Here is a 25,165-nt window from a genome sequence, read left to right on the forward strand (position 1 = left end):
CAGGTTTGATTCCACTATCAGGTGACTATCTGTGTGGAGTTTGCACATTCTCCCCGTGTCTGCGTGGATTTCCTCCGGGTGCTCCACATTCCCCCCCCCCCCCCCAAAACCAAAGATGTGCAGGTTAGGGTGGATTGGCCATGTTAAATTCTCATAGTGTCCAGGGAAGTGCAGACTTAGTAGATTAGTCATGGGAAATGCAGGGTTACAGGGATAGGGTTGGGGGCTGAGTATGGATGGGTTGCTTTTCGGAGAGTCAGTGCACACTCAATGGGCTGAATGGCCTCTTTCCACACTGTAGGTATTCTATGAAATTATAATCTGGAATGTGCTGCCTGAAAGTGTGGGGAAGCTGGTTCAGGAAAAACCTTTTAAAAGGAATTGGATTAATACTTTAATTGTTTGGATGGAAATTTGCAGGTGGTGGTATTCTTGTGTATCTGTTGCCTTTGCCTTCAAGATCATAGTGGTCACATGTTTGGAAGGTGCTATTGAAGGATCTTTGGTGTATTTCTGCAGTGCATGTTGAACATATTGCTACCACTGAGTGTGGGTGGTGGAGGGAGCGGATGTGGTGCCCATCAAGCAAGGTTGTTTGTGCTGGATGGTGTCAAGTTGCTTGTGCTGTCAGAGCTGCACCCATCCACGGCAAGTGAGGAATATTCCTTCATGCTCCTGACTTGTGTGTTGTAGATCGTGGGCAGTCTTTGGGAAGTCAGGAGGTGAATTCCCCAGCATATTCCTCGCCTCGGACCTGCTCTTTATAACCACAGCATTTTACATGGTTGGTTCAGTTGAGTTTCTCATCAATGGAAACCCCAGGATGTTAATGGTGAGCTATTCAGTGATTTTAAAATCATTGAACGTGAGTGGCGATGATTGGATTCTGTCTTTTTGGAAATGGTCAGTATTTGGTGTTTGAGTTGTGAATATTCATTGCCACTTTTTAACCTAAACTTGGATATTGTCCAGAGCTTGTTGCATTTGAACATGGACTGCTTCAGTGGCTGAGGAGTCGTGAATGGTGCTGAACATTGTCCAATCATCAGAGAATATGCCCACTTCTGACCTTATGATGGAAGCTGAAACTAGTTGGACCTAAGCAGAAGCAGCAAGAGGCTAATTTTTATTTTAGGAAGCTTAAACGTTAAGGTGGTAATCTCTGGATTGATACCTGATCCACAAAAAAAGGCATTGGGTAACTAAGATCAGAGAGCTGAATATGTGATTCAAAAATAGACGTAGGGAAAGAGTTTTCAATTCATGGGGTACTGGTGCCATTACTGAGGTTAGATGAAGCAGATCATTGTGACCATTTTCACCAGACATTCACTAAATATCCTGGAGAATCTCAGAACCAGTTCTTGGGCATTTGCAAAACTCTTCCAAATTCTTTCCTCTGAATTGTGTAAGAATGAATATTCCTATTAACTAGTTGCTGGTCATTTTGCTGATGAATATCAGTGACCTGAAGGAAGGTGGATTTGTAAATGCTGGAGCTGACTCTTCATAATCAGGTAAGTGCACCTGCTGAGTTAATCATACAATGACACAGCAACAGCAGGAGGCCATTTGGCCCATTGTCCCTGTGCCCTCTCCCCAGCTATTTGAAAATGCTATTCTCTTGCTCTGTATGTTGTCCTGACCTCCCCAATTTGGTGTCATGAACTGGGAAGGTAGGGCTGATAATTGAGCTCTTTTGTTCTCGCAGCTTTCACAAGTTTTACAACATCCCCATGAGACACCAAACTAACCAATTTTCCTGATTGACTACTGCTCTGGACAAAATCAATTCACACCGGGTTTCATCAGTAGAGTAAAATAAATGCCTTTATTGTAGCACATTTAACTTTAATAAATAACAGAGAGAAGAAAGCACTTCTAATCAACTACTATGTAGCTTAAACTATATCCCTTCAAAACTCATGTACAATTGAGTGTTGTCAAACAGAGATCTAGGGTTCCTTGAAATTGACCTCACAGATATGGTGAAGAATAATCATGAGGGGCATAGATGAGGTAAATAGCCAAGATTTTTACCCCAGGGTAGGGGAGTGCAAAGTTAAAAATGGCATAGGTTTAAGGTGAGAGGGGAAAGATTTAAGAGGGACGTGGGGGCAGTTTTGTTTCCACACAGACAGTGGTATGTACATGGAATTAGCTGACAAAGAAAATGGTAGAGGTGGGTATAATTGCAACATTTAAAAGACGTTTGGATAGGTACATAGATAGGAAGGGTTTAGATAGATATGGGCCAAACACAAGCCCAATTGACTTGATCAATTTAGGAAACCTGGTTGGTATGGATGAGTTGGGCTAAAGGGCCTGTTTCAGTGGGCTGTATATCTCTGACAGCTGCCCTGGCATTTACAGCTTTTAACAGTCTCCAGCTGCACCAAGCAGTTGTTAGGCAGAATTTCCTTGACTTGAAAAATTGTGTTGCTCAGTTTTATTCTGCCTCTTACTGGTTCCAAAATAAACAACTTTGCATTGCACAGCTCAGCAAACTGTAACATTCCATTTTTAATTTGCAAAAGCACCTGCTTTTTTAGCTATATAGCAGTAATATTTTCATTTAATTTTATAGTCCCCCAAAACACAAGATAAATGCTATGTTATACTGGTGATGAAGTAATAGAATTTGTGTTTTTGTCTTGAAAATAAATCACGGTTTGCCTTCCTCACCAATTTCTGTGGTTCAGTTTCCTGTTGCATGTGGAATTTCTGGTAATATTCCTCATGGATAGAAGTTCTGGCTAGGACTAGCAAATGACTCCTGTTATTTGTCAGAAGAGAAAGACAAAGGGAGGAAAAAGAGTAGAAAGGTCATTCTTTTAGAAGAGTCAAGTACTGAGAAGTTGTACTGTGCTATGATATCCAAACATAGTTAGGATCTGAGATGTGTCATGTATGGAACGTAACAGGGCGATGTTAGATTGGTTATCTTTTGTCTTTCGTTTATCACTTGATTATCTTTGTTTGAAGGTTTGTTAATCATTTGTGTTATCTCTCCTTGGGAGGTTTAATGGGTTGCATCAAGCCCTGATCAGTGGGTTATGCAATGTCAGTGGGAGAGGTGGCTCTTTATGAATGGAGAGTTTTAACAAATGAGTTCTCTAACAGAGTTTTACGGCATTTTTAATCAGTTCTTTGATTGCAGAGTCTTACTGCATCAAGATGACGGCTCTTCAAGTTCACTCGAAGCTGTACAGATCTGGGCTGCAGGCTTTCAGTACTGGAGTCAGGAAATTCTCTCTTTCACCAAATGGTGCGTCCCAAAGTCACTTTGATGTATTAGTGGTAGGAGGTGGAACAGGAGGAATTACCATGAGTGCTCGGCTGAAGAGAAAAGTGGGACCTGGAAATGTTGCCATAATTGAACCAAATGAGGTAAAACCTTAATTTCCCTTACCGGAGAGCGCAATACCTTGAAGGATGAGTGAAGTTAGGGAGCTGGGGAAGTGCAGAGAAAAAGCGAGAACTCGAGAGCCACCTACTGATGGTGCTGATTTAAAAATTGGGAATGCTCAAGAGGTCAGAGTTAAATGAGCACAAAACTGAATCTGGTGCTGTAGGAAATTATAGACAAATGGAGAGACTTTGCTTTAAAACCATAAACCCTCATCCATCCTTCATGTATTTTTTTAAAATCAACCTGTTCAGATGTTATTACAAATTTCTGGAGCAGGTGGGACTTGAACTTTGACCTTCTGGTCCAGAGGCAAAGACACTACCAGTGTGCCACAAGAGCCCCTTTACAAGCTGCCCTTCATCCCCTTCAGCTCAACAGCTAAACCCCTACCCCCCACCCAAATTAACCAACTCCAGGCCCGGTGATGAGATATTTCTGGTTGCCTGGCAGTGCTGTTCACTGCTCGCCACATCAGTGTTAGTGAAGGAGGAGAGAATCCTGTGGGGCATCAGCAGACTTGCTTATCACCCTGATTCATTTCAGCAGTTTCTGTGTTGGCTACTACTTTTTACGAAACATCCTGATCCAATTGGCTTCAGTAGAAACAAATATTTCTTAATGTTGGCACCATTGACTATAACCATCATGTTGCAATGTCTCTCATCCTTTGTCTGGTCAGTGCAACTGCCCTCACCTCCTAACATTTGTCTATATTTAATCAAAGCCAGTCACCCTCCATTCATAATATCTCTCGTATCACCTGCGCTGTGTTACCTCTATTGTCACCAAAGAATCTTTTTGGCAAGATTCTGTCAACTCTCTATCTCCCTACCTTGGCCATTTGCTGCCTCTATTTGTTCCATATCCAGTACTAGTTGAGTTTCAGTTTTCCCCCACTGTAACATTCTGCAAAGCAGAGTCTGTTGTTTTTCGTACCCACCACAACATCTGTCCCTAACTCTGTGTCTGAGGCTGAATCAGGCTCTTCCTCTGTAATTTGTCCCCTGTTTGACCCTGAGCTGAGTTTCTGACTATAGAAACTCTCCATCCAAAGACCACGTATTTCCACCTCCACAATGTCACCCATCTCTGTCACTGTTTCAGTTCAACTGCTGCTGAATACCCCAGCCAAAGCTTTTGACTTGCAGCCTTATTTTATATTCCCAGGATCCCCTGGCCAGTTCCCCATTTTTTTTGACCCACGGTAAACATGGTACTTAACAAAATCTCTGTGACCTATAATTTATCCCAAACTGCCTTCCTTACATCGACTCCTGTCTACCTGTGCCTCTTCCTTTGTTAGCTTGAGCTCTCATCTGGACCCCCTCCTACCCTCAAGCTGTGTCCCTTCTTTTCCCCGCAAACTTAGTCCCTCAAAGTTGGACACTTGAGCATTACCTACAACACTTTAATCGTTGCCCCCAGCAGCCACGGCTGTCTGCAGCTACCAAATCCCACTCTATTCCTCCCTCTAATAACTCCTCACCAGTCGTCTCTCCTTTAAACATTCATTTCTTTTGCATCTCTCCAATTTTTCATCCCTTTTGGGTTCCTTTCTAGCTCTATCCTGGTGAATATCTTGACTGCTCTCAACGGTCTCCATGTGCTTTCAGTAACTATAGTCTGGTCATTTGTGCTAATTCAGCAAGGCTACTCTTGTATTCCAAGCCCTGTTCATAAAGTTGCTTTTATGACTTTGGGAGCAGTTGTCATACAATAGAACCCTGGGTTGATTACATACAGTCAGTTTTGTGGAAGGTTATAGGACAGATTTGACTGCTGTCTTTAGAACTTAATGAACCAAGTGGCTCACCCTTTACTATAAATTTTAGAATGGAGCTTTGCAAACATTGGCATAATGACTTCATTGTTTGGCAGCTATGAGCAGAGCGACTTTGTTCCAATAATGTCTTTGAGAGAAGTGTCTAGGGAGGGTCATTAGACCTGAATCTTGTTGCTGCAAAGGCCGGGCTTCACTTTCAGAATCTCTGACTGCTTCACACTCTTTATGCACAGTATGGCAACTTCATTTCAATATTCAATATTTATAATATATTGAAAATGACAGAAATTATCATACTTTCCAAACCTCCTCCCACCTCGGTGTTTCATTACTGTCAGGATTGGTCATTAGGGGAAGTCTGTGCCAATGGCATCAAAGGGAGGAAGCACTTCCTTTATTCTTTTATATTTTCAATCTTCTTTGTTGGCTGTATCTTCCAGAAACATTACTATCAGCCCATGTGGACTCTGGTGGGTGCTGGAGCTAAACCACTGAACAAATCAGGGAGATCAACAGCCAGTGTTATCCCATCAGGAGTCACGTGGATCAAGTCCAGTGTTCGGGAATTTGATCCAGACAAAAGTCTTGTCCGTAATGACGATGGCACACAGGTGAGAAACACTGGGTTCGGTCTGTGGGTCAGCTGGCTCTCGGGTAGGACCTGGTGGCGTGCAAACTTTCTCACTGTCAGAATTGGGATGGTTCAATTTATTAATACATTATATTTCTTTCAATTTTATTTTAGGTCTCCTACAAATACTTGATTATTGCTTTGGGATTGCAGCTAGAATATGAAAAGGTATTTTTATACTGTTTTCTCCAGATTTGGTGGGGTGAGTTCCCACAAGAATGTATTTTCAGAGTTTATATTTGAGTTTCTAACTTGGGCTTTTATTAAATCATTGATTACATTTCTATTGCTGACCAAGCAGTGTCCCAGTTCCTGTCACATTCTGTTCCTCAACTGATGAATGCTAAGGGTATGGAATGCTTTGCCTGCAACGGTAGTAGATTTGTTAAGTTTAAGTGCATTTAAGTTGTCATTGGACAGACATATGGACGTACATGGAATAGTGTAGGTGGGATGGGCTTCAGATCAGTATGACAGGGCGGTGCAACATCGAGGGCCGAAGGGCCTGTACGGCACTGTAATGTTACATAGAAGAAGAATACAGCGCAGTACAGGCCCTTTGGCCCTCGATGTTGCGCCGATCCAAGCCCACCTAACCTACACTAGCCCACTATCCTCCATATGCCTATCCAATGCACGTTTAAATGCCCATAATGAAGGAGAGTCCACCACTGCTACTGGCAGGGCATTCCATGAACTCACGACTCGCTGAGTAAAGAATCTACCCCTAACATCTGTCCTATACCTACCCCCCCTTAATTTAAAGCTATGCCCCCTTGTAATAGCTGACTCCATACGTGGAAAAAGATTCTCACTGTCGACCCTATCTAAACCCCTAATCATCTTGTACACCTCTATCAAGTCACCCCTAAACCTTCTTTTCTCCAATGAAAACAACCCCAAGTGCCTCAGTCTTTCCTCATACGATCTTCCTACCATACCAGGCAACATCCTGGTAAACCTCCTCTGCACCCGTTCCAGTGCCTCCACATCCTTCCTATAGTATGGCGACCAAAACTGCACACAATACTCCAGATGTGGCCGCACCAGAGTCTTATACAACTGCAAGATTACCTCAGTACTCCGGAACTCAATTCCTCTACCAATAAAAGCCAGTACGCCATATGCCTTCTTCACCGCACTATTTACCTGGGTGGCAACTTTCAGAGATCTGTGTACATGGACACCAAGATCCCTCTGCTCATCCACACTACCAAGTATCCGACCATTAGCCCAGTACCCCAATGTTCTATGACCATTTTATTAAAAAGACATCCCTTTTACCAGTTCCTGGACATTGTGGAGTTGGGAGAGGGGTGTGAGGGGAGGGGTGTTGGAGGAACAACATTTAATTGTCTTTTTGGAAGCTGAGACGTCAATCTTGTAAATGTTTAATTTCTCAAGGTGGTCTTCACTAATGATTATTTGTTCAAAGCTCAATATTTCTGATTGCACATTTTAACCTGTCACTTTGTACAGTAAGTTAGTGAAGTCTGTGCCACGTCTATTAACAAATTGTAACAGTTTGCTATTAGCAATAACCAGTTTCTGTTTGGCTGTCAGAAGTTGTTGCTCATATCACTGTGCAGTCTCATGTACATAGGCAGTGTTCTCCATGTACCCCTCTGTTCCCCCCATTTTAGGAAGTTTACCATTTCTCCCATGTTGTTCTATCACTGATTATGTCTGAGATGATATAAACCATTTTATTGGCTATTCCTTCCATGGCATTTTTTGATTTGAGAGATTTTTTTTGTTGATTGGCCATTGGCTGAATAGCGTTGCAACTTTGTGAAGTTGCTCCAATCTGTTGTTACATATGAGACTGAATTGTTACATTCAAGCACTTGTACGTTTTGACTGCTGAGGTTCTGTCTGTGGGCAAGGTCAGCTCAGCAGCTGTCAGAATAAACAAGGAGTAGGAGTGACCAACAGATCATCCCAACATACACAGATTTTATCCGAGGAAAGCACATCCCTAGGAAGTTTTGACAGATATGCATTTGACAGATTTGAATGTGTTTCCTGTTCAGTGTTTAACCATGTGCCAGAAGACTGTTAAATGTATTGCTTGTGGATTACAATTATTCAATTCACTGTCACCTGACTGAGGAAAGATACGAAGTGTCTCAATCCCAGCCTCAGCTTCCAGAAGCTGTGCCAAGTGCTGTGCCAGAGTAGGTCAGAGGTAGGTATCCTGCAGCAAGTAACTTGTCTCTTCTCTTTCCTGCCAACCCCTTTCCTGTCCACCATCTACAAGGCACAAGTCAGGAGTGTGATGGATTACTCCCCACCTGCCCGAGATGGGTGCATCTCTAACAACACTCGAGAAGCTTGACACCATCCAGGACAAAGCAGCCCCGCTGGATTGGTACCATATCCTCAAGCATCCACTAAAATGAAATGAAGAACAGATGTAGGAAATCTAAAGCAAAAATGGAAATTGCTGGAGAAACTGAACAGGTCCAGCAGCATCCGTGGAGAGAGAAACTGAGTTAACTTCAGAACTATTCTGCAAAGGATAACTGTGCTCAACTGTTAATTCAGTTTTCTCTCCACAGATGTTGGGAGACCTGCTGAATTTCTCCAGCATCCTCTGTTTTTGCTCTGTGCTGCTGGAGGGTCAGGACCGAGGGTGTTGTTGGGGGTGATGGAGTTGGTTGAACTGAGGCCCTGTCTGTGTCCTTGGGTGTATAACAGTAAAAGCTGGGGAATTCGTCTCAAGCCCCTGGGCTAACATTTATCTGGGTGACTATTAGCAAATAAATCATGTGTTTCATTGCTGTTTATGGGACAGTAAATTGGCAGCAATGTTTCCTATCTGTTTTATGAATAGAAATTTCTCTTGAGAAAGAAAGTTTTCCTCTATCAGCACATGAATAAGATTTGTCCACACTACCACTGTTCTTCCATCAGATTTGCTGCAAGTTAGATATGGTAACAATGTCTTCAAAGACAGTAATTCCTACAACTTTGCACATTTCTAGCAATGGTAGTGTTCAATAACTGGAGACCAACCCCTTCCTGCTCTGAAATCTATTCCCTTTGTGTAAACAATGACTTCCACTGATTAATGGCAGAAGTAGTACATTGTGGGTGTACAAGTGACTCAGGGAATACAAAGTCCCTGCATGATCATTTCAGTCAAGTTACTCCCAAACCCTATCCATTCACCTGGCTTGTTCCAGTCAGACAGCAGTGTGGGTGCCTGTAATGGACATTTATTTTGTATTTTATTTTTCAGATTAAGGGACTTCCTGAGGGGTTCAATGATGGTAAAATTGGCTCGAACTACTCTGTAAATTTTGTTGAGAAAACATGGAAAGCCTTACAGGATTTTCGTGAGGGAAATGCCATTTTCACCTTTCCCAACACACCTGTTAAATGTGCTGGGGCTCCACAGAAGATCATGTATCTGTCTGAGCACTACTTCAGGAAGGTAACCAACTCATTTGATTGTCTAAATTTGACTTAGCATACATGTTCCAAATCTTTTCTCATGTTTAATGACACCATTTTGAGTAAGAACAGAAAGACTGAGCTTGACCAGAAGGGTCACTATGGAAGCTCAGTGCTAGGTGAATTTTGTACTATCTTGATGATGCAAGTAGATAACTTGAGGCTTGTGATTAATAAGCAGTCTGAGATGTAAGGTTCACAATGTCTGTTTCACTGGCCCCCTGCTTTTATCAATCTGAATCAGGTGGTGTAAGCAAAAGAAAGTGCTCAATGTAAATGCTATCTTCACATGAAGCACATCTTCCTGTTGGAAACTGGAGATTGGTGTCGTGTGCACCAGGGCTCCTGTCCTCCCGAGGTTTAATTCCTTTCAAAGGGACACAATTCTTTACAGCTGTGCATTGATAGTAAATATTACAATTACTTTCTGTCACTGCTGAGTTCTTTATTTTTCTGGTCCTAAGTTTGGGAAACGGCCAAAAGCAAATATCATCTACAATACTTCACTGCCAGTGATCTTCGGAGTGAAGAAATATGCTGATGTTCTTCTGGAGATTGTAAAGGCCAGGAACATTGAAGTGAATTACAGATTGAATCTTATTGAAGTTCGCACAGACAAGAAGGAAGCTGTATTTGAAAAGTTGGACCATCCAGGGGAAACCAAGACTTTTCAGGTTAGCTTTGATAATTTAATCTCTGGCATGCTTCTCTTACCCGATACTCCCCTTGACCTGTTCTCTTCACCCAGGGGCTCTGCCTAATGGAAAGCTGTGGGCATGAAACAGTGAGGGATCCATATTGACTATTTCACAGGTTGAATGGGGGTGTGTGTGTGTGTGTGTGTGTGTGTAGACATCCAAAATGTTGCAAACACTTCATTTATATTGGTATAGTTTCTCAACTTTGAGGCTCCCTCACTCAGCCATAAAGATATACAGCATAGAAACAGACCCTTCAGTCCGACTAGTCCATGCTGACTCATCTGGTCAGCATGGACTAAATAAATCTAGTCCCATTTACCAGCATTTTGCCCATATCCCTCCAAACCTTTGCTATTCGTCCATCCAGATGCCTCTTAAATGTTGCAATTGTACGAACCTCCTCCACTTCCTCTGGCAGCTCATTCCATACAAGCACCACGTTCTGCGCAGTAAAGTTGCGCCTCAGGTGCCTTTTTAAATCTTTCCCCTCTCACTCTAAACCTATGCCCTCTAGTTTTGGACACCCCCAGCCCAGGGAAAAGACCTTGTCTATTTACCCTATCCATATCCCTCATCCAGACTGACAGGACAGGGGGAGGGATCTTATGGTTTGGCATAATTGGGGGGCAGCTTTGCAAAGCAGTTTAGATTAGATTTTTAGATTACATTACAGTGTGGAAACAGGCCCTTCGGCCCAACAAGTCCACACCGACCCGCCGAAGCGAAACCCACCCCATACCCCTACATTTACCCCTTACCTAACACTACGGGCAATTTAGCATGGCCAATTCACCTGACCCTGCACATCTTTTGGACTGTGGGAGGAAACCGGAGCACCCGGAGGAAACCCACGCAGACACGGGGAGAACGTGCAAACTCCACACAGTCAGTCGCCTGAGGCGGGAATTGAACCCGGGTCTCAGGCGCTGTGAGGCAGCAGTGCTAACCACTGTGCCACCGTGCCGCCCATAACTAGACCATTTGCTTTGAATGATGCTCCTGTTGTACAGACATTTCCTGTCTTCCCAGAGACTGTAACCTTTTATTCCTGCTGTGTTCACAGTATGAGATGCTACATGTCACTCCTCCAATGGCACCTCCTGATGTGATTCAAAAAAGTCCATTAGCGGATGCAGGAGGCTGGCTTGATGTAAACAAAGATAATCTACAACACAGGAGATACTCTAATGTGTTTGGTATTGGAGACTGCACCAACCTGCCAACATCAAAAACTGCAGCAGCAGTCGGTAGGTTGAATCCATACTAGCATTGGGGGATATTCTCAATGGAGTGGAGAGCCACTTCAAAAAGGAAGGGTCTTTGAGACAGATTGTCAGTGCGATGTCTCAAAGTGCTGGAATTGTACAGAGCTAGGGAAGGAAGAAATGGCTCTGAGAGAGACAGTCACTGCAAAGGGTTCTGGAGGAAATGGGAGTGTGTGTAAAGGTTGTGCACTTGCTGGTTACTGAGTGAGTTAGGTATTCTCCTAGGAGCACGGAGCAGGATTAAATTGATGTGTAATTCTTCTCAATCTGTTTGTGAAATAAACTAAAACTGTGCTGAGAAACTACTGTCTTCACAGGGTAAAGGTAAAAATCAGAGTCAAAAAGTGTGGTGCTGGAAAAGCACAGTCGGTCGGGCATCTCTTCATCCTGATGTTTGAAATGTCGACTCTCCTGCTCCTTGGATGTTGCCTAACCAGCTGTGCTTTTTCAGTACCATACTTTTTGACTCTGATCTCCAGCATCTGCAGTCCTCGCTTTCTCAAAGTTAAAATCATACAACACTCAGTTATAGTCTAACAAGTACAGTACTAGCTTTCGGAGCGCTGCTCCTTTGTCAGGTAACTGGTGGGGCCCCAGTCTAACACCAACGCCAGCACCTCCACATCTTCACAGGATAAAGGTTTCCTGTTATTGTACAGATTCAACATGCTTTCTTTAACAAATGCTAGAAATACTAGCAGCCTGGAACTTCTGCAATATCTGACTTCAGAATCTACTTTGAGTGAATAGTTAAAAAGCAGAGATTAGTTTTTGCACTCTGTATCAAGTTGCAGACAATGCAATGAGCTTTGCTGTGTCACAATTTCCCAGGATCTGCTGTAGGTTATGGATTTAATATCTTTTGCGATAAAATTCAAGTATAAAATGCCTTGTGAGCGACACCAGTCTGGATGTTTGATTTTTTTTTTAAAGTACAACTGTAACGAGGGCCAGTGACTGTAGAGGCATTGGTCAGGAAAAGTATCCGAAGTGTTTGAACTATCGGCTGCTCATTCAGATTTATAATCGTGTGATCCCGGACAGATTAAGTTGTGGTCGAAATCCGGAGACTCACTGAACTTTGCTGCTTTCCCTTCTGTGTGTTTCTGGTTAGAGAGTAATTTATTAAGTTGAATGTTAATAGATTTTAACCTGGGGAAGAGAGTTAAGTAATTTAAGAGCGTGTTTTCTGTGCATATGTTAGTGACTCTTTCACTGTAAATCTTTCAGTTTACCATATGCTGAGAAATCTAACAGAACATACTGGTTTGTTAAAGTCCTAACACACAGCTCTTGCTTCTGCTTGGATGTTCAAGGACAGGTTGCACAGTAAAGCAATGAGTTGAATGGGCAAGTGGCATTGATGAACCAGGTAATCTTGAGACATGTTCCTGCATCACCTCCACATGTCTAGCCCTTTCTCCAATATTCCATTTTGAACAAAGCAGAGTGGTATTGATAAAGGTTTGGTTTCAAGGTGCCTCCCCCTCCTGTCAGAGTTTGAAGAAATTTTTACCTCCTTTCAGCATAAGGAAATAGAATCAGGTTGAAATTTACCATTACGAGAGTGAAATAATTTGAACCTACAAAGATTTAAGAGTGAGCCTGGGGGATCCAAGATGGCGGCGATCTGATAGGTCCGCTCTGTTGGACTCTGCACCAAAACCCAAGTAAGGTGGGCTTTCACCACCACCACCACACCCGCCCCGGTCATCCATAAGAAAAATTGATAAAACAAAGTAATACAAAATGCCTAGAATCTTTTAAATTCTGATTTTAACATTCTGGGAATAAGATGAGTAAAGGAAAGGGAGTGAGAGGATCTCAGCAAGCGGGGCACTCCCCTACAGTGCTGGGCACACCCACAGCCATGGACCAGACTCCTGTGGTGGCGCCTTTGGACCTATTGGAGCAGCAAAATCTCATCTCAGAATTTTTAAAATTCTGAGAGAAAATCTAATCGGCATTGGAACTGATCTCTGCCATGCTACAAAATCATGAGCAGGAGATCCGAACGCTGAATCGACACGTTGAGGTGGATGAACAAAGGACTGTGGCATTGGAGATTGTGGTGTAGAATTCAGAGGGGCGCATCCGAACACTGGAAGGCCAGGTTCGGGCCCTGCCGGACTACATCAACGACCTTGAGAGTAGAGGTTGAAGGAAAACCTTACTGATAATCGGGCTCCCAGAATGTGAAGAAGGTGAGAGTCTGGTCAGCTTCTTGGAGCTGTGGCTAAGGCAGGAATGGGAGAGCACAAAATTACTCTCTGCGCTGATGATCTCTTTTGGCTAACCCAGAAAAGTCTGTACGTTGGCTGACACAAAAGATTGAATTATTCGGTACTTTCTTGGGGTATAAAATTAATTTACGGTGGCGGGGGGGGGGGGAATGTTGCTGGTCATTCTAAAAGCCTGATCATCATTAACTCAGTCAAAGCTTGGAGAATGATGTGGCAGGGCAAGGGAAATCCACACAACTCCCTTTTAGTTGGAGCCCCAGGATTTAGGCCAGGTCAATGGGCTCTGGCTTTAAGGCATAGGAGGTCAAGGGAATCTCCTGTTTGGGAGACTTACTTGAGGTGGAGAGGTCCTGATGTCTTTTGACCAGGTAAGTTACAAATATGGGCTATCTACTAGGGATCTCTTCTGTTATTTTCAGATTAGGGATTATATACAGAGAAGGACCACACTTTTGGCTCAGCCCTACAAGTCTAACATGGAGAGGAGTGCACTCTGGTGTGCAGTACACTCTGTCATTTACAGGTAGAGGGTGCCCTGGAGAATATGGCAAGATGCTATGGAGTCAGGAACTAGGGGAAGAAATTTCATTTGAAACATTGGAGGACATATGGGAGAATGTGAAGAAAATTTCGATATGCAATAAAGCGCAAGCTATGCTATTGAAGATTCTGCACAGGGCCCTCATGGTCCTGGAGCGATTAGCAAAGTTCAAGAAAGGAGCATCTCCAGGGTTCCCTAAACGTAAAACAAGCACCGGCACCCTTACACATTGTCTGTGGTCATATCGTATGATCCATAGTTACTGGGGTGCCATAGCGAGTGAATTGGAGGGGATCCTGGGAATTGAACTTAGGGCAGATCTGGTGACCCTTCTTCTGGGACTGCCGAACCTGCCTTCACGTGATGAACACGGGAAGAGATTATTCAACATTCTCGCGTATTGTGCAAGGAAAAACATTTTACTGGATCTCAGAAAACCCCCAGTTCTCATGGGATAGTGCACACTAGTGATGGAGCACGTTCCCCAAGATTATCTTAAGAATGTGGTGCACCAGAATACAGAACTATTTTATAAGACTTGGCAGCCCTTTTTAAATTATATAGACACCAACCTGTCAGCCATATTGACCAGGGCCTATGTATAGTTGCGAAGGCAAGATTTGGCGGTTCAGAGGCCCTGGAAGGAGGAAGCTTGATAAATACAGGTACTGATGTTCCAGTGGATGGGAGCCCCGGTGAGATGTGTTGAGGGATGTAATTTAATATAATTTCAGCTAAATTGATCCAGCGTGATCTTATCTAATTTGATCTAATCTAATTTAGGCTAATCTAGTACAATTTAGGTTAATTTAAACTAATTTGCTAAGTGCAGTCATTTATTGAATCTTAGTGTGGAAAGATAGTTTTGCACCTGTGGAAACTTTTGGTTTGTTCTGTAGAGTTGTAGGTAATTTATTAATGTTTTTGTAATATAAGATTGTTATACTCCTTTTTGTATTTTTATAATGTTGTAAAAACAAACTTTTTCAATAAAAAAAAGTGAATCAGGATATGTAAATAGACCGCAGCTGCAAGAACCAAAAAAGATTGGGTGAGTGGCAGGGGGAGGTAGATTTACTGAGAGCAGTTGCTGTTTAATCTCCACTGTACATTAAACATGATTTAAAAACCTTGATTTATTTCTTCAGCTGCACAATCTGCAGTCCTCAGTAAGACCATCTCAATGGTCATGAAGAACGAGAAGCCAACGCATAAGGTAAGAGCTATTTCACATTAGCATCTCCGCTCTGCCTACGTGCAATATCCACCCTGACCTCCCTTCCAAATGATATCCACCCTCACATCACCTCCCCGGCAATGCCCACCCACCCTGATCACCTCTCTTCTCTTTTTCCCTTTCCCTTTCCCTTTTTCTCTTTCTCTTTCTCTTTCTCTTCCTCTTTCTTCTCCTCTTTCTTCTCCTCTTTCTTCTCCTCTTTCTTCTCCTCTTTCTTCTCCTCTTTCTTCTCCTCTTTCTTCTCCTCTTTCTTCTCCTCTTTCTTCTCCTCTTTCTTCTCCTCTTTCTTCTCCTCTTTCTCTTGGTCTTTCCTCTCCCTCTTTCCTCTCTCTCTTTCCTCTCCTCTCTTTCCTCTCCTCTCTTTCCTCTCCTCTCTTTCCTCTCCTCTCTTTCCTCTCCTCTCTTTCCTCTCCTCTCTTTCCTCTCTTCTCTCTCCTCTCTTCTCTCTCTTCTCTCTTCTCTCTTCTCTCTCCTCTCTCCTCTCTTCTTTCTTCTCTCTCCTCTCTTCTCTCTTCTCTCTTCTCTCTCCTCTCTTCTCTCTTCTCTCTTCTCTCTCCTCTCTCCTCTCTCCTCTCTCCTCTCTCCTCTCTCCCCTCTCCCCTCTCCCCTCTCCCCTCTCCCCTCTCCCCTCTCCCCTCTCCCCTCTCCCCTCTCCCCTCTCCCCTCTCCCCTCTCGCCTCTCGCCTCTCGCCTCTCGCCTCTCGCCTCTCCTCTCTTCTCTCTCGCCCCTCTCTTCTCCCCTCCCCACCCCAACACACATATGTACACATACACACTTCCCCATGCCCCCCCCCCCAATGCGGCACTGACCCTCCGACAGTGCGACTCTTTCTCTGTGCTTTCGTGGTAACGGATGCCTTGAATAGGTTTTATTCGGAACACTATTTACAGGGCTGTGATGTCATAGACACACACAGTCTGTGCTTTCTGTTGCTTTTGTATGTTCCTATACATGGTGACTGAGTGTGAGGCTGGTACTTTTCATACAGGTCGGGATACCAGGTAACTGTCTTAGAACTGTTCGTTCTGAAATCCATATTGTGATATAACATTATCTGTCCTTTTATATAAAACATCCCATGACACATGTGACTCCAGACTCTGTGATGTAGTTGAATTTTGACTGCTCTCTCGGCAAATAGGATTGGATAATAAATACTGACCTGGCCAGCCACACCCACACCCACATCCTGTGGATAAGAGAGGTTCTCACCAATGGCCTGGGGTCAATGTTTGTCCTTTAACCAACAACACAAAAACTGATCAATCATGACATCAGAGTTTGTGGCAGCGTTTCCTACGTTACAACAGTGACTACATTTTCAGGAAAACTAATGTTTGGGTGTAAAGGGTTTTCAGATCCTGGCGTTGAATCACTTCACAGTTCACTATAACAAGGTTATGTGCTGAATGGTGTTTGTTTCAGTATGATGGCTACACCTCGTGTCCGCTGGTTACTGGTTACAATCGCTGTGTGTTAGCCGAGTTTGATTATGAAGCCCAGCCACTGGAGACCTTCCCTTTTGACCAGGGCAAGGAGAGGAGGAGCATGTTCCACATGAAGGCAGATCTCATGCCTCCTCTTTATTGGTATGCACTGCTCAAGTAAGTCCAATCGTTTAATTATTTTTCTTTTTTCCCTGCTTTTTATAAGATAGAGTCATAGAGTTGTACAGCATGGAAACAGACCCTTCAGTCCAATCCGTCCATTCCGACCATATATCCCAACCCAATCTAGTCCCACTTGCCAGCACCCGGCCCATATCCCTCTAAACCTTCCCTATTCATATACCCATCCAGATGCCTTTTAAATGTTGCAATTGTACCAGCCTTCATTACTTCCTCTGGCAGCTCATTCCATACACGTACCACCCTCTGTGTGAAAATGTTGCCCCGTAGGTCCCTTTTATATCTTTCCCCTCTCACCCTAAACCTATGCCCTTTAGTTCTGCACTCCCCGACCCCAGCTAAAAGACTTTGCCGATTTACCCTATCCATGCCCCTCATAATTTTGTAAACCTCTATAAGGTCACCCCTTAGCCTCCAACGCTCCAGGGAAACCAGCCACAACATGTTCAGCCTCTCCCTGAAGCTCAAATCCACCAACCCTGGCAACATTCTTGTAAATCTTTTCTGAACCCTTTCAAGTTTCACAACATCTTTCCGATAGGAAGGAGACCAGAATTGCACGCAATATTCTAACAGTGGCCTAACCCATGTCCTGTACAGCCGCAACATGACCTCCCAACTCCTGTACTCAACACTTTGACCAATAAAGGAAAGCATACCAAACACCGCCTTCCCTATCCTATCTACCTGCGACTCCACTTTCAAGGAGCTATGAACCTGCACTCCAAGGTCTCTTTGTTCAGCAACACTCCATAGGACCATACCATTAAGTGTATAAATCCTGCTAAGATTTGATTTCCCAAAATGCAGCACCTCGCATTTATCTGAATTAAACTCCATTTGCCACTCCTCAACCTATTGGCCCATCTGGTCAAGGTCCTGTTGTAATTTGAGGTAACCACCTTCGCTTTATTACTACAGATGAACAATATATAATAACACGTTAGCAATGAATGTCAGTACTGTCTGGAGATTTTCACTGGAAATGGATATGAACCTCTGTGGTGGGTTTTGAACCAACAAAACGGGCAATTGTCATAAGCACTGATCCTGATAAACCTGCACCTGGGGTTGGCACAGTGAGGACAATCTGCTGCTGTGCGCACACTCCTCTGACATCATAAACCCACCCCTCATATTACTACTTAAAATGTCATTAGCCATGGGGAATAGTCTGATTTTAATGATTCAGGGTGAGGTTTACCAATTGATCTTTTTAACTGCTAATTGGAGCATGTATAATGGGAACATTCCAATGATCAGAAAAGATAAATACTGACCTCAGTAAGTTGAGCCAGCAGATGTGATTCCTCAGCAGGAAATCTGGAATGTCCAGGAAGAAGAGTTTGTTTTGAATGGCAGTCAGTGAATTACACTTATTCTACAGAAACATAGGAAAACACAGCACAGAACAGACCCTTCGCCCCACGAAATTGTGCCGAGGCCTATTGCTAATCTAAAGTAAAATAACCTAACCTACACACTCCTCCGTACACTGCTATCCATGTGCATGTCCAGCAGGCACTTAAATGTCCCCAATGACTCTGCTTCCACCACCACCGCTGGCAACGTATTCCATGCATTCACAACTCTCTGCATAAAGAGCCTACCTCTGACGTCTACTCTATACCTTCCTCCTAATATCTTCAAACTATGATCCCTCGTGCCAGTCAGTCCTGCCCTTGGGAAAAGTCTCTGGCTATTGACTCTATCCATGCCCCTCATTACCTTGTATACCTCGATCAGGTCATCTCTCTTCCAAGAGAAAAGTCCAAGCTTAGTCAACTTCTCTTCGTAAGACCAGCCCTCCAGTCCAGGCAGCATCCTAGTAAACCTTTGCACCCTCTCAAAAGCCTCCGTATTTTTCCTATAATTCCGAATGTGGTCTCACCAGGGTCTTGTAGAGCTGCAGCAAAACCTTGCGGCTCTTAAACTCAATCCCCCTGTTAATGAAAGCCAAAACACCATAAGTTTTCTTAACAACCCTATCCATTTGAGTGGCAACTTTTGAGGGATCTATGAACTTGCACCAGATCCCTCTATTCCTCCACACTGCCAAGAATCCTGCCTTTAATCCTATATTCAGCATTCAAGTTCAACCTTCCAAAATGCATCACTTCACGTTTATCCAGGTTGAACTCCATCTGCCATTTCTCAGCCCAGCTCTGGATCCTGTCTGTCGCGCTGCAGCCTGCAATAGCCCTCTATACTATCAATGCTGTAATTGGCAAATTTACTAACCCACCCCTGAACCACCTCATCCAAGTCATTTATAAAAACTACAAAGAGCAGAGGCCCAAGAACTGAGCCCTGCGGGACCCCACTCAACACTGACCTCCAGGCAGAATACTTTCCATCTACAACCACACTCTGCCTTCTGTCAGCCAGCCAATTCTGAATCCAGATAGCCAAATCTCCCTGTATCCCATACTTCCTGACTTAATGAATGAGGATACCATGGGGAAACTTATCAAATGCCTTGCTGAAGTCCATATACACCACATCCACTGCTCGACCATCGTCGACCTATCTTGTCACCTCCTCAAAGAACTCAATAAGATTTCTGAGGCATGACGTCCCCCACTCAAAGCCATGCTGACACACTTTAATCACGCTATGCTTTTCCAAATAGTCATGAATCCTATCCCTCAGAATTCTTTCCAAAACCTTGCTGGCCACATACCCAAGTCTGACTGGTCTATAATTGCCAGGGATTTCCCTATTCCCTTTCTTGAAAAGAGGAACAACATTCACCTCCCTCCAATCCTCCGGTACGACTCCCGTGGAGAGTGAGGAAGCAAAGATCTTCGCCAGTGTCTTAGCAACCTCCTTTCTCACTTCCCGGAGCAGCCAAGGATAAATCTGGTCTGGCCCTGGGGACTTATCAATCTTAATGTTTGCCAAAATTTCCAGCACATCAACTTCATCAATCTTGATCTGTTCAAGCCTTTATCTCAGCTCCTCAAAGTTCTCATTCACAACAAGGTCCCTTTCCTTAGTGAAAACCGAAGCAAAAAACTCAATTAGGGCTTCCCCAATCTGCTCAGACTCCACGTACAAGCTCCCTAAGCTATCCCTGACCAGCCCTACCGTCACCCTGATCATTCTCTCTTATTCCTCACATGAGTAAAATGCCTTTGGGTTCTCCCTAATCCTTCTTGCCAAGCCTTTCCGTGCCCCATCCTGGTTCTCCTCAGTCCATTTCTGAGCTTCTTTCTAGCAAGCCTGTAATCCTCTAACGCTGTGCCAGATCCTTGTTTCCTCCACCTTATGTAAGCTGCCTTCTTCCTTTTGATAAGAAGCTCCTCTGTTGTCATCACCCAAGGCTCCTTAATCTTACCTCTTGCCTGTCTGAGAGGAACAAATTCGTGCATCACTTGGAACAACTGCTCCTTAAACAATCTCCACATGCCTGTTGTGCCCTGTCTGTGGAACAGTTGCTCCCAGTCTGTACTTCCCAGCTCCTATTTGACAGTGTCATAATTTCTTTTTCCCCAATTAAATACCTTCCCTCGGTAACCGCTCGTTTCCCTCTCCATGGCTATGGTAAATGTGAGGCAGTTGTGATCACTTTTACCGAAGTGCTCTCCCACTGCGAGATCTGACACCTGTCCTGGGTCATTACTGAGCACTAAATCCAAAATGGCCTCTCACCTCGGCGCTCTGTTTCCATACTGAATAAGGAAACCCTCCTGAACACACCTGACAAAAACTGCTCCATCCAAACTATCTGTACTAAGGAGGTTCCAGTCAATGTTGGGAAAGTTGAAGTCACCCATAACAACAACCCTGCTACATCTGCATCTTTCCAACATCTGTCGGTCGAGAGTTCTTCGATCTCCCTACTCTATTAGGGGCTCGGTAGAAAACTCCCAATGCGGTGCCTGTTCCCTTGCTGTTCCTAACTTCCACCCATACTGACTCAGTGGACAAACCTTCCTCAACAACCTTCGTTTCTGTAGCTGTGATGCATTCTCTGATTAGTAATGCTACACCCCCTCTTTTTTTTTTCCCCACCCTCCGTTCTTTTTAAACCTTCTAAACCCCTGGAACTTCAAGCAACCATCTCTTCCCCTGTGAAACCCACGTCTCTGTTATAGTCACAGCATCATAGTCCCAAGTAATGATCCATGCTGTAAGTTCATCACTCTTATTTCTGATACTCCTTGCATTAAAGCAAACACACTTTAACCGATCTCTTTGTTTCATCTCATGAAAAACCTTTCTGATAGCTTCACTACATCTGTCACTGCCCCATCTGCAATTATCCCTCTCTCAGGTACATAGCTCTGGTTCTTGCCCCCTTGCCAAACTAGTTTAAGTTAGTTTAATAGTTTAAATGTAGAAAACAGGAGCTGGCCTTTGAGCCAGCTCTGCCATTGGGTGATGACCATGGCTGTTCCTGCCAACCCTTCGATCCCTTTAGCCCCATGAACTTGTCTAACTCCTTTCTTGGAAACATTAAGTTTTGGCCTCAACTGCTTTCTGCAAATTCCACAGGCTCACCGCTCTCTGGGTGAAGATATTTCTCCTCATCTCAGTCCTAAATAGCCTACCCTGTGTCCTTAGACTGTGACTCCTGCTTCTTGAATCCCTGATTATTGGGAACATCCTTTGTGCATTTACTTTGTCTAGTTGGTAGAATTTTAAACGTTTTTATAGGAATGCCCCCTCCCAGTTCAATGAATGTAATCTGAATTGATCTAGTCTGTTTCCATTAGTCAGTCCTGTAATCCCCAAGTGAACTTTTCATTACACTAAGCATTGGCCACTACAGGCTCCAATGTTAACGAGTGTGTGATAGTTTCTGGAAAATGTGTGATGCTGAATAAGACTGGTGTTTTCACTGGACTGGTCAGTTCAGGGACCTGTCACTCCAGAGTCTGTGCAACATGATCAGCACACATCACTCAGCTCCAGGTGTCCCACTAACTTGGCTGAGATGATCTTCTTGACCTTCTAAATTTCCACGCTCGATGTAAACCATTCTTCTTCCTCCAAAACTCGGATTGGCCGAGTGAACCTTCTCTGGACTACCTCCAATGGGGCACGATATCTTTGTTTAGATAAGAGGTTGCAAACCTGTTCACACTTTTTCACCAGTGCTTTTTTTATAGTTTTAGCGAGGCCGCCCTATTTTGTGCTCCATTCCCTTTGACATAAAGACATAAAGGTTGTGGTGGTTAGGGGGGAGATGGACTTTTTCCTGGAGTTGGGAGAATACTCCTCCTCATCCATAGGAACAACATGAAAATTGAATGTGCCTTTGGTTGGGATTACAGACAAACCCCAGAGTAATTTGGGCAATCGATTTGACATGAGTTTCCGTGCAGAAGCTTTCATTGTTACAAAGCAGTAATGGACACAATCAGGAATAATTAGCCTTCCCCACCGAGGAAGAAACTCACTTTCAGTAATTAGCTGAAACAACTTCAAGGATGAAATTCAATGTAGATAATTGTGAGGTGATTTATATCAGTTGGAGAGAATGTGGATGGACCGCTACAAACGAAAGGATGCAGTTCTAAAGGAGGTGAAGGAGTAGAGGGATTTGAAGATTTATGTGAACAGGTCACCGTGCCGTCCCACCGTGGGCGGCACGGTGGCACAGTGGTTAGCACTGCTGCCTCGCAGTGCCAGAGACCCGGGTTCAATTCCCGACTCAGGCGACTGACTGTGTGGAGTTTGCACGTTCTCCCCGTGTCTGCGTGGGTTTCCTCCGGGTGCTCCGGTTTCCTCCCACAGTCCAAAGATGTGCAGGTCAGGTGAATTGGCCATACTAAATTGCCCGTAGTGTTAGGTAAGGGGTAAATGTAGGGGTATGGGTGGGTTTCGCTTCGGCGGGTCGGTGTCGACTTGTTGGGCCGAAGGGCCTGTTTCCACACTAATCTAATCTAATCTAAATCTAATCTAATCTAATCTAAAGGCAGCAGGACAGGTTGAGAGTATGGTTGATAAAACATATAGAACCTTATGCTCTCTGAGTAAGGCCATAGAGTGCTGGAGCAAGGAAGTTATATTGATCAGCCTGATCTGGAGTATTGTGTTCAGCTCTGGCCACCCCACTTTAGGGGAAATGTAAAGGCATTAAACTGTAGCAGAGGTTTAGCAAAATGGTTTCAGGGATAAGGAGCTTCACTTCTGAAGATAAATTGGAGAAACTGAAGTTGTTCTCTTTGGAGGACAGGAGGAGGACTTAAAATCTGAGTGAAACTTTTAAAATTGAGTGTCTGGACTGAATACAAAAGGAGAAGTTGTTCCTGTTCCTGAAAGGATCAAGAACCAGTGGGCAAATATTTAAAGCAAAAGCAGTAAAAGTGATCTAAAGAAACAGTTTCAACATAGTACATTCCAGATCCTAATCACTGAGTATGGTGAAAGCAGGTCCTATTTCAGTAGAGTAGCTTTTTATTTGTCATTTCTCCCATATACAACTGACACTGTAAAAACAAGACAGCATTCCTCCAGGACCGAGGGTGCTACATGCTCAGCACAAAGTACACAATCGTACACTGCATAAAATGCATAAATTGCTGCATTCAAAAGGGAATTAGGTGATTAATTGAAAAGAAACTATGTGCAGGATTTCCAGGAGAAGGCAGGTGAGATGGTATTAAGATGAGATGGTATTAAGGTGATATGGTCATTTGGAAGGCTGGTGCAAACACAGTGGGCTGAATGCCCTATGTGGCTGGACCATGTTCTGACGTTGATTCCTGTATGAGTTGAGTTTTAAGATTTATGAAGAATAAATTATGAATAAAGCTAATGTCTAATTCTAATTTAAAACTAAGCTGTTTAATGTAACATCAGGATGTACGTAGTATAAACAGGACTGTGTGTAGCATTAATGATTGTTGAGCATTGACTACATTCTCCAATGCTTTTCTGTTTTTCAAGGGGACGTTGGGGAGGTCCAAAACTTCTGAGAACATTGATGCACCTCGGTATGAAGTAAAGATGTTCTTCAATTGGACTGACTGTTCACCAATCACTAATGTCTCTCTCATGCACTGGTACTCTCTAAACTGAACTGCAATAACATATGGGTATTCTGGCATTTCTCTTGTCAGCTCAAAATGAAATTACTAAATAGTTATCCAAAATAATAAAACTCCTTCATCTTACTGGGGCAAGACACAGGAAATATTTTTGTAATTGTGCTTCTCATCAATAAGGTTTGTTACTTTTTTCAGCATTGACTGTAATTCATGCTCTCATTTAATGAGCAAACACTCCTATCATTAACAAAACCATCACCCGTTCTTCCGAAAGTGCTCCTTATCTTCATTTTTAAAAGTAAATCAACATACAAAAACTACCTGCTGTTCCAGATCATTGCCCTGAAAGTTTCTGCTGAAAATTTAAACTTTGATATTAAAGCTGCATCATTCGGAATGAGAACAGTCAAGAAACTGCAATTGTTCAGATGTTTATTATAGTCAGAATTCATTACAATAAAGTTTTTCTACCATTACCTGACATGACTGGTTGGTTTCATAATGATATTTGAGTGGTTAGCACTGCTGCCTCAGTGCCAGGGACCCAGGTTCGATTTCAGCCTTGGGTGATTGTATGGAGCTTGTATGTTCTCCCCGTGTCTGCGTGGGTTTCTGCTGGGTGTTCCAATTTCCTCCTGCAGTCCAAAGAAGTGCAGGTACCGTGGATTGGCTGATGGTGTTCAGGGACGTGCAGGTTAGGTGCATTAGCTGTGGGATATGCAGGGTTACAGGGATAGGGTAAGGAGATGGGTCTGGGTGGGATACTGTTTGGAGGATTGATGTGGACTTGATGGGCTGACTGGCCTGTTTCCACACTGGAGATTCTATTCACTTATTCACTGAATAGCCAGTTGTGAATGTTTAAGGAGACAGTTGTTCTGTTATAGGTTCACACCCGAAGCAAGTTACATGTGATGTGGCGCGAGGTTTGTGATATGATGATTGAACTAACACTGTATTAGGGACATTTCCAGGGGAGAAATGTCAATTACTTGGGACATAAATTTAAGGTAAAAGGAAGCTAAGTTTAAACAAGGTGAGGCAAAGCTTTTTAGAGTGTGGTAAGTGCCTGGAATACATTGCTAGAGGGGGTGGTGGAAGTGGATACAACAGCAACATTTAAGAGATATCTTGAGATATGAATAGGCAGGAGAAAGTGAGGACTGCAGATGCTGGAGACCAGAGTTGAAAAATGTGCTGGAAAAACGCAGGCAGGCCAGGCAGCATCCGGGGAGCAGGAGAATCGACGTTTCGGGAAGAAGG

At 43.6% G+C, this 25,165-nt stretch overlaps 1 protein-coding gene across 1 annotated transcript in view; it reads left to right on the top strand.

The window, feature by feature from the left end:
• sqor (sulfide quinone oxidoreductase) overlaps nt 1-24,383 on the top strand; it is a 47,298-nt gene extending 22,915 nt beyond the window's left edge. Inside the window, exons 2-10 of the mRNA XM_043674560.2 lie at nt 3,161-3,390; nt 5,636-5,806; nt 5,941-5,994; nt 9,071-9,265; nt 9,750-9,959; nt 11,050-11,233; nt 15,184-15,251; nt 16,699-16,877; nt 23,802-24,383. Coding sequence (XP_043530495.1) covers nt 3,178-3,390; nt 5,636-5,806; nt 5,941-5,994; nt 9,071-9,265; nt 9,750-9,959; nt 11,050-11,233; nt 15,184-15,251; nt 16,699-16,877; nt 23,802-23,859 — 1,332 coding nt within the window. The 5' untranslated portion in view covers nt 3,161-3,177 and the 3' untranslated portion in view covers nt 23,860-24,383. The remainder of the gene's footprint in view (nt 1-3,160; nt 3,391-5,635; nt 5,807-5,940; nt 5,995-9,070; nt 9,266-9,749; nt 9,960-11,049; nt 11,234-15,183; nt 15,252-16,698; nt 16,878-23,801) is intronic.
• Nucleotides 24,384-25,165: the final 782 nt, after the last annotated feature.

The sequence above is a fragment of the Chiloscyllium plagiosum genome, unplaced genomic scaffold (assembly GCF_037043375.1).
Source record: "Chiloscyllium plagiosum isolate Xiang-an unplaced genomic scaffold, Cpla_swu_hap1 HiC_scaffold_39, whole genome shotgun sequence".
NCBI lineage: Eukaryota > Metazoa > Chordata > Chondrichthyes > Orectolobiformes > Hemiscylliidae > Chiloscyllium > Chiloscyllium plagiosum.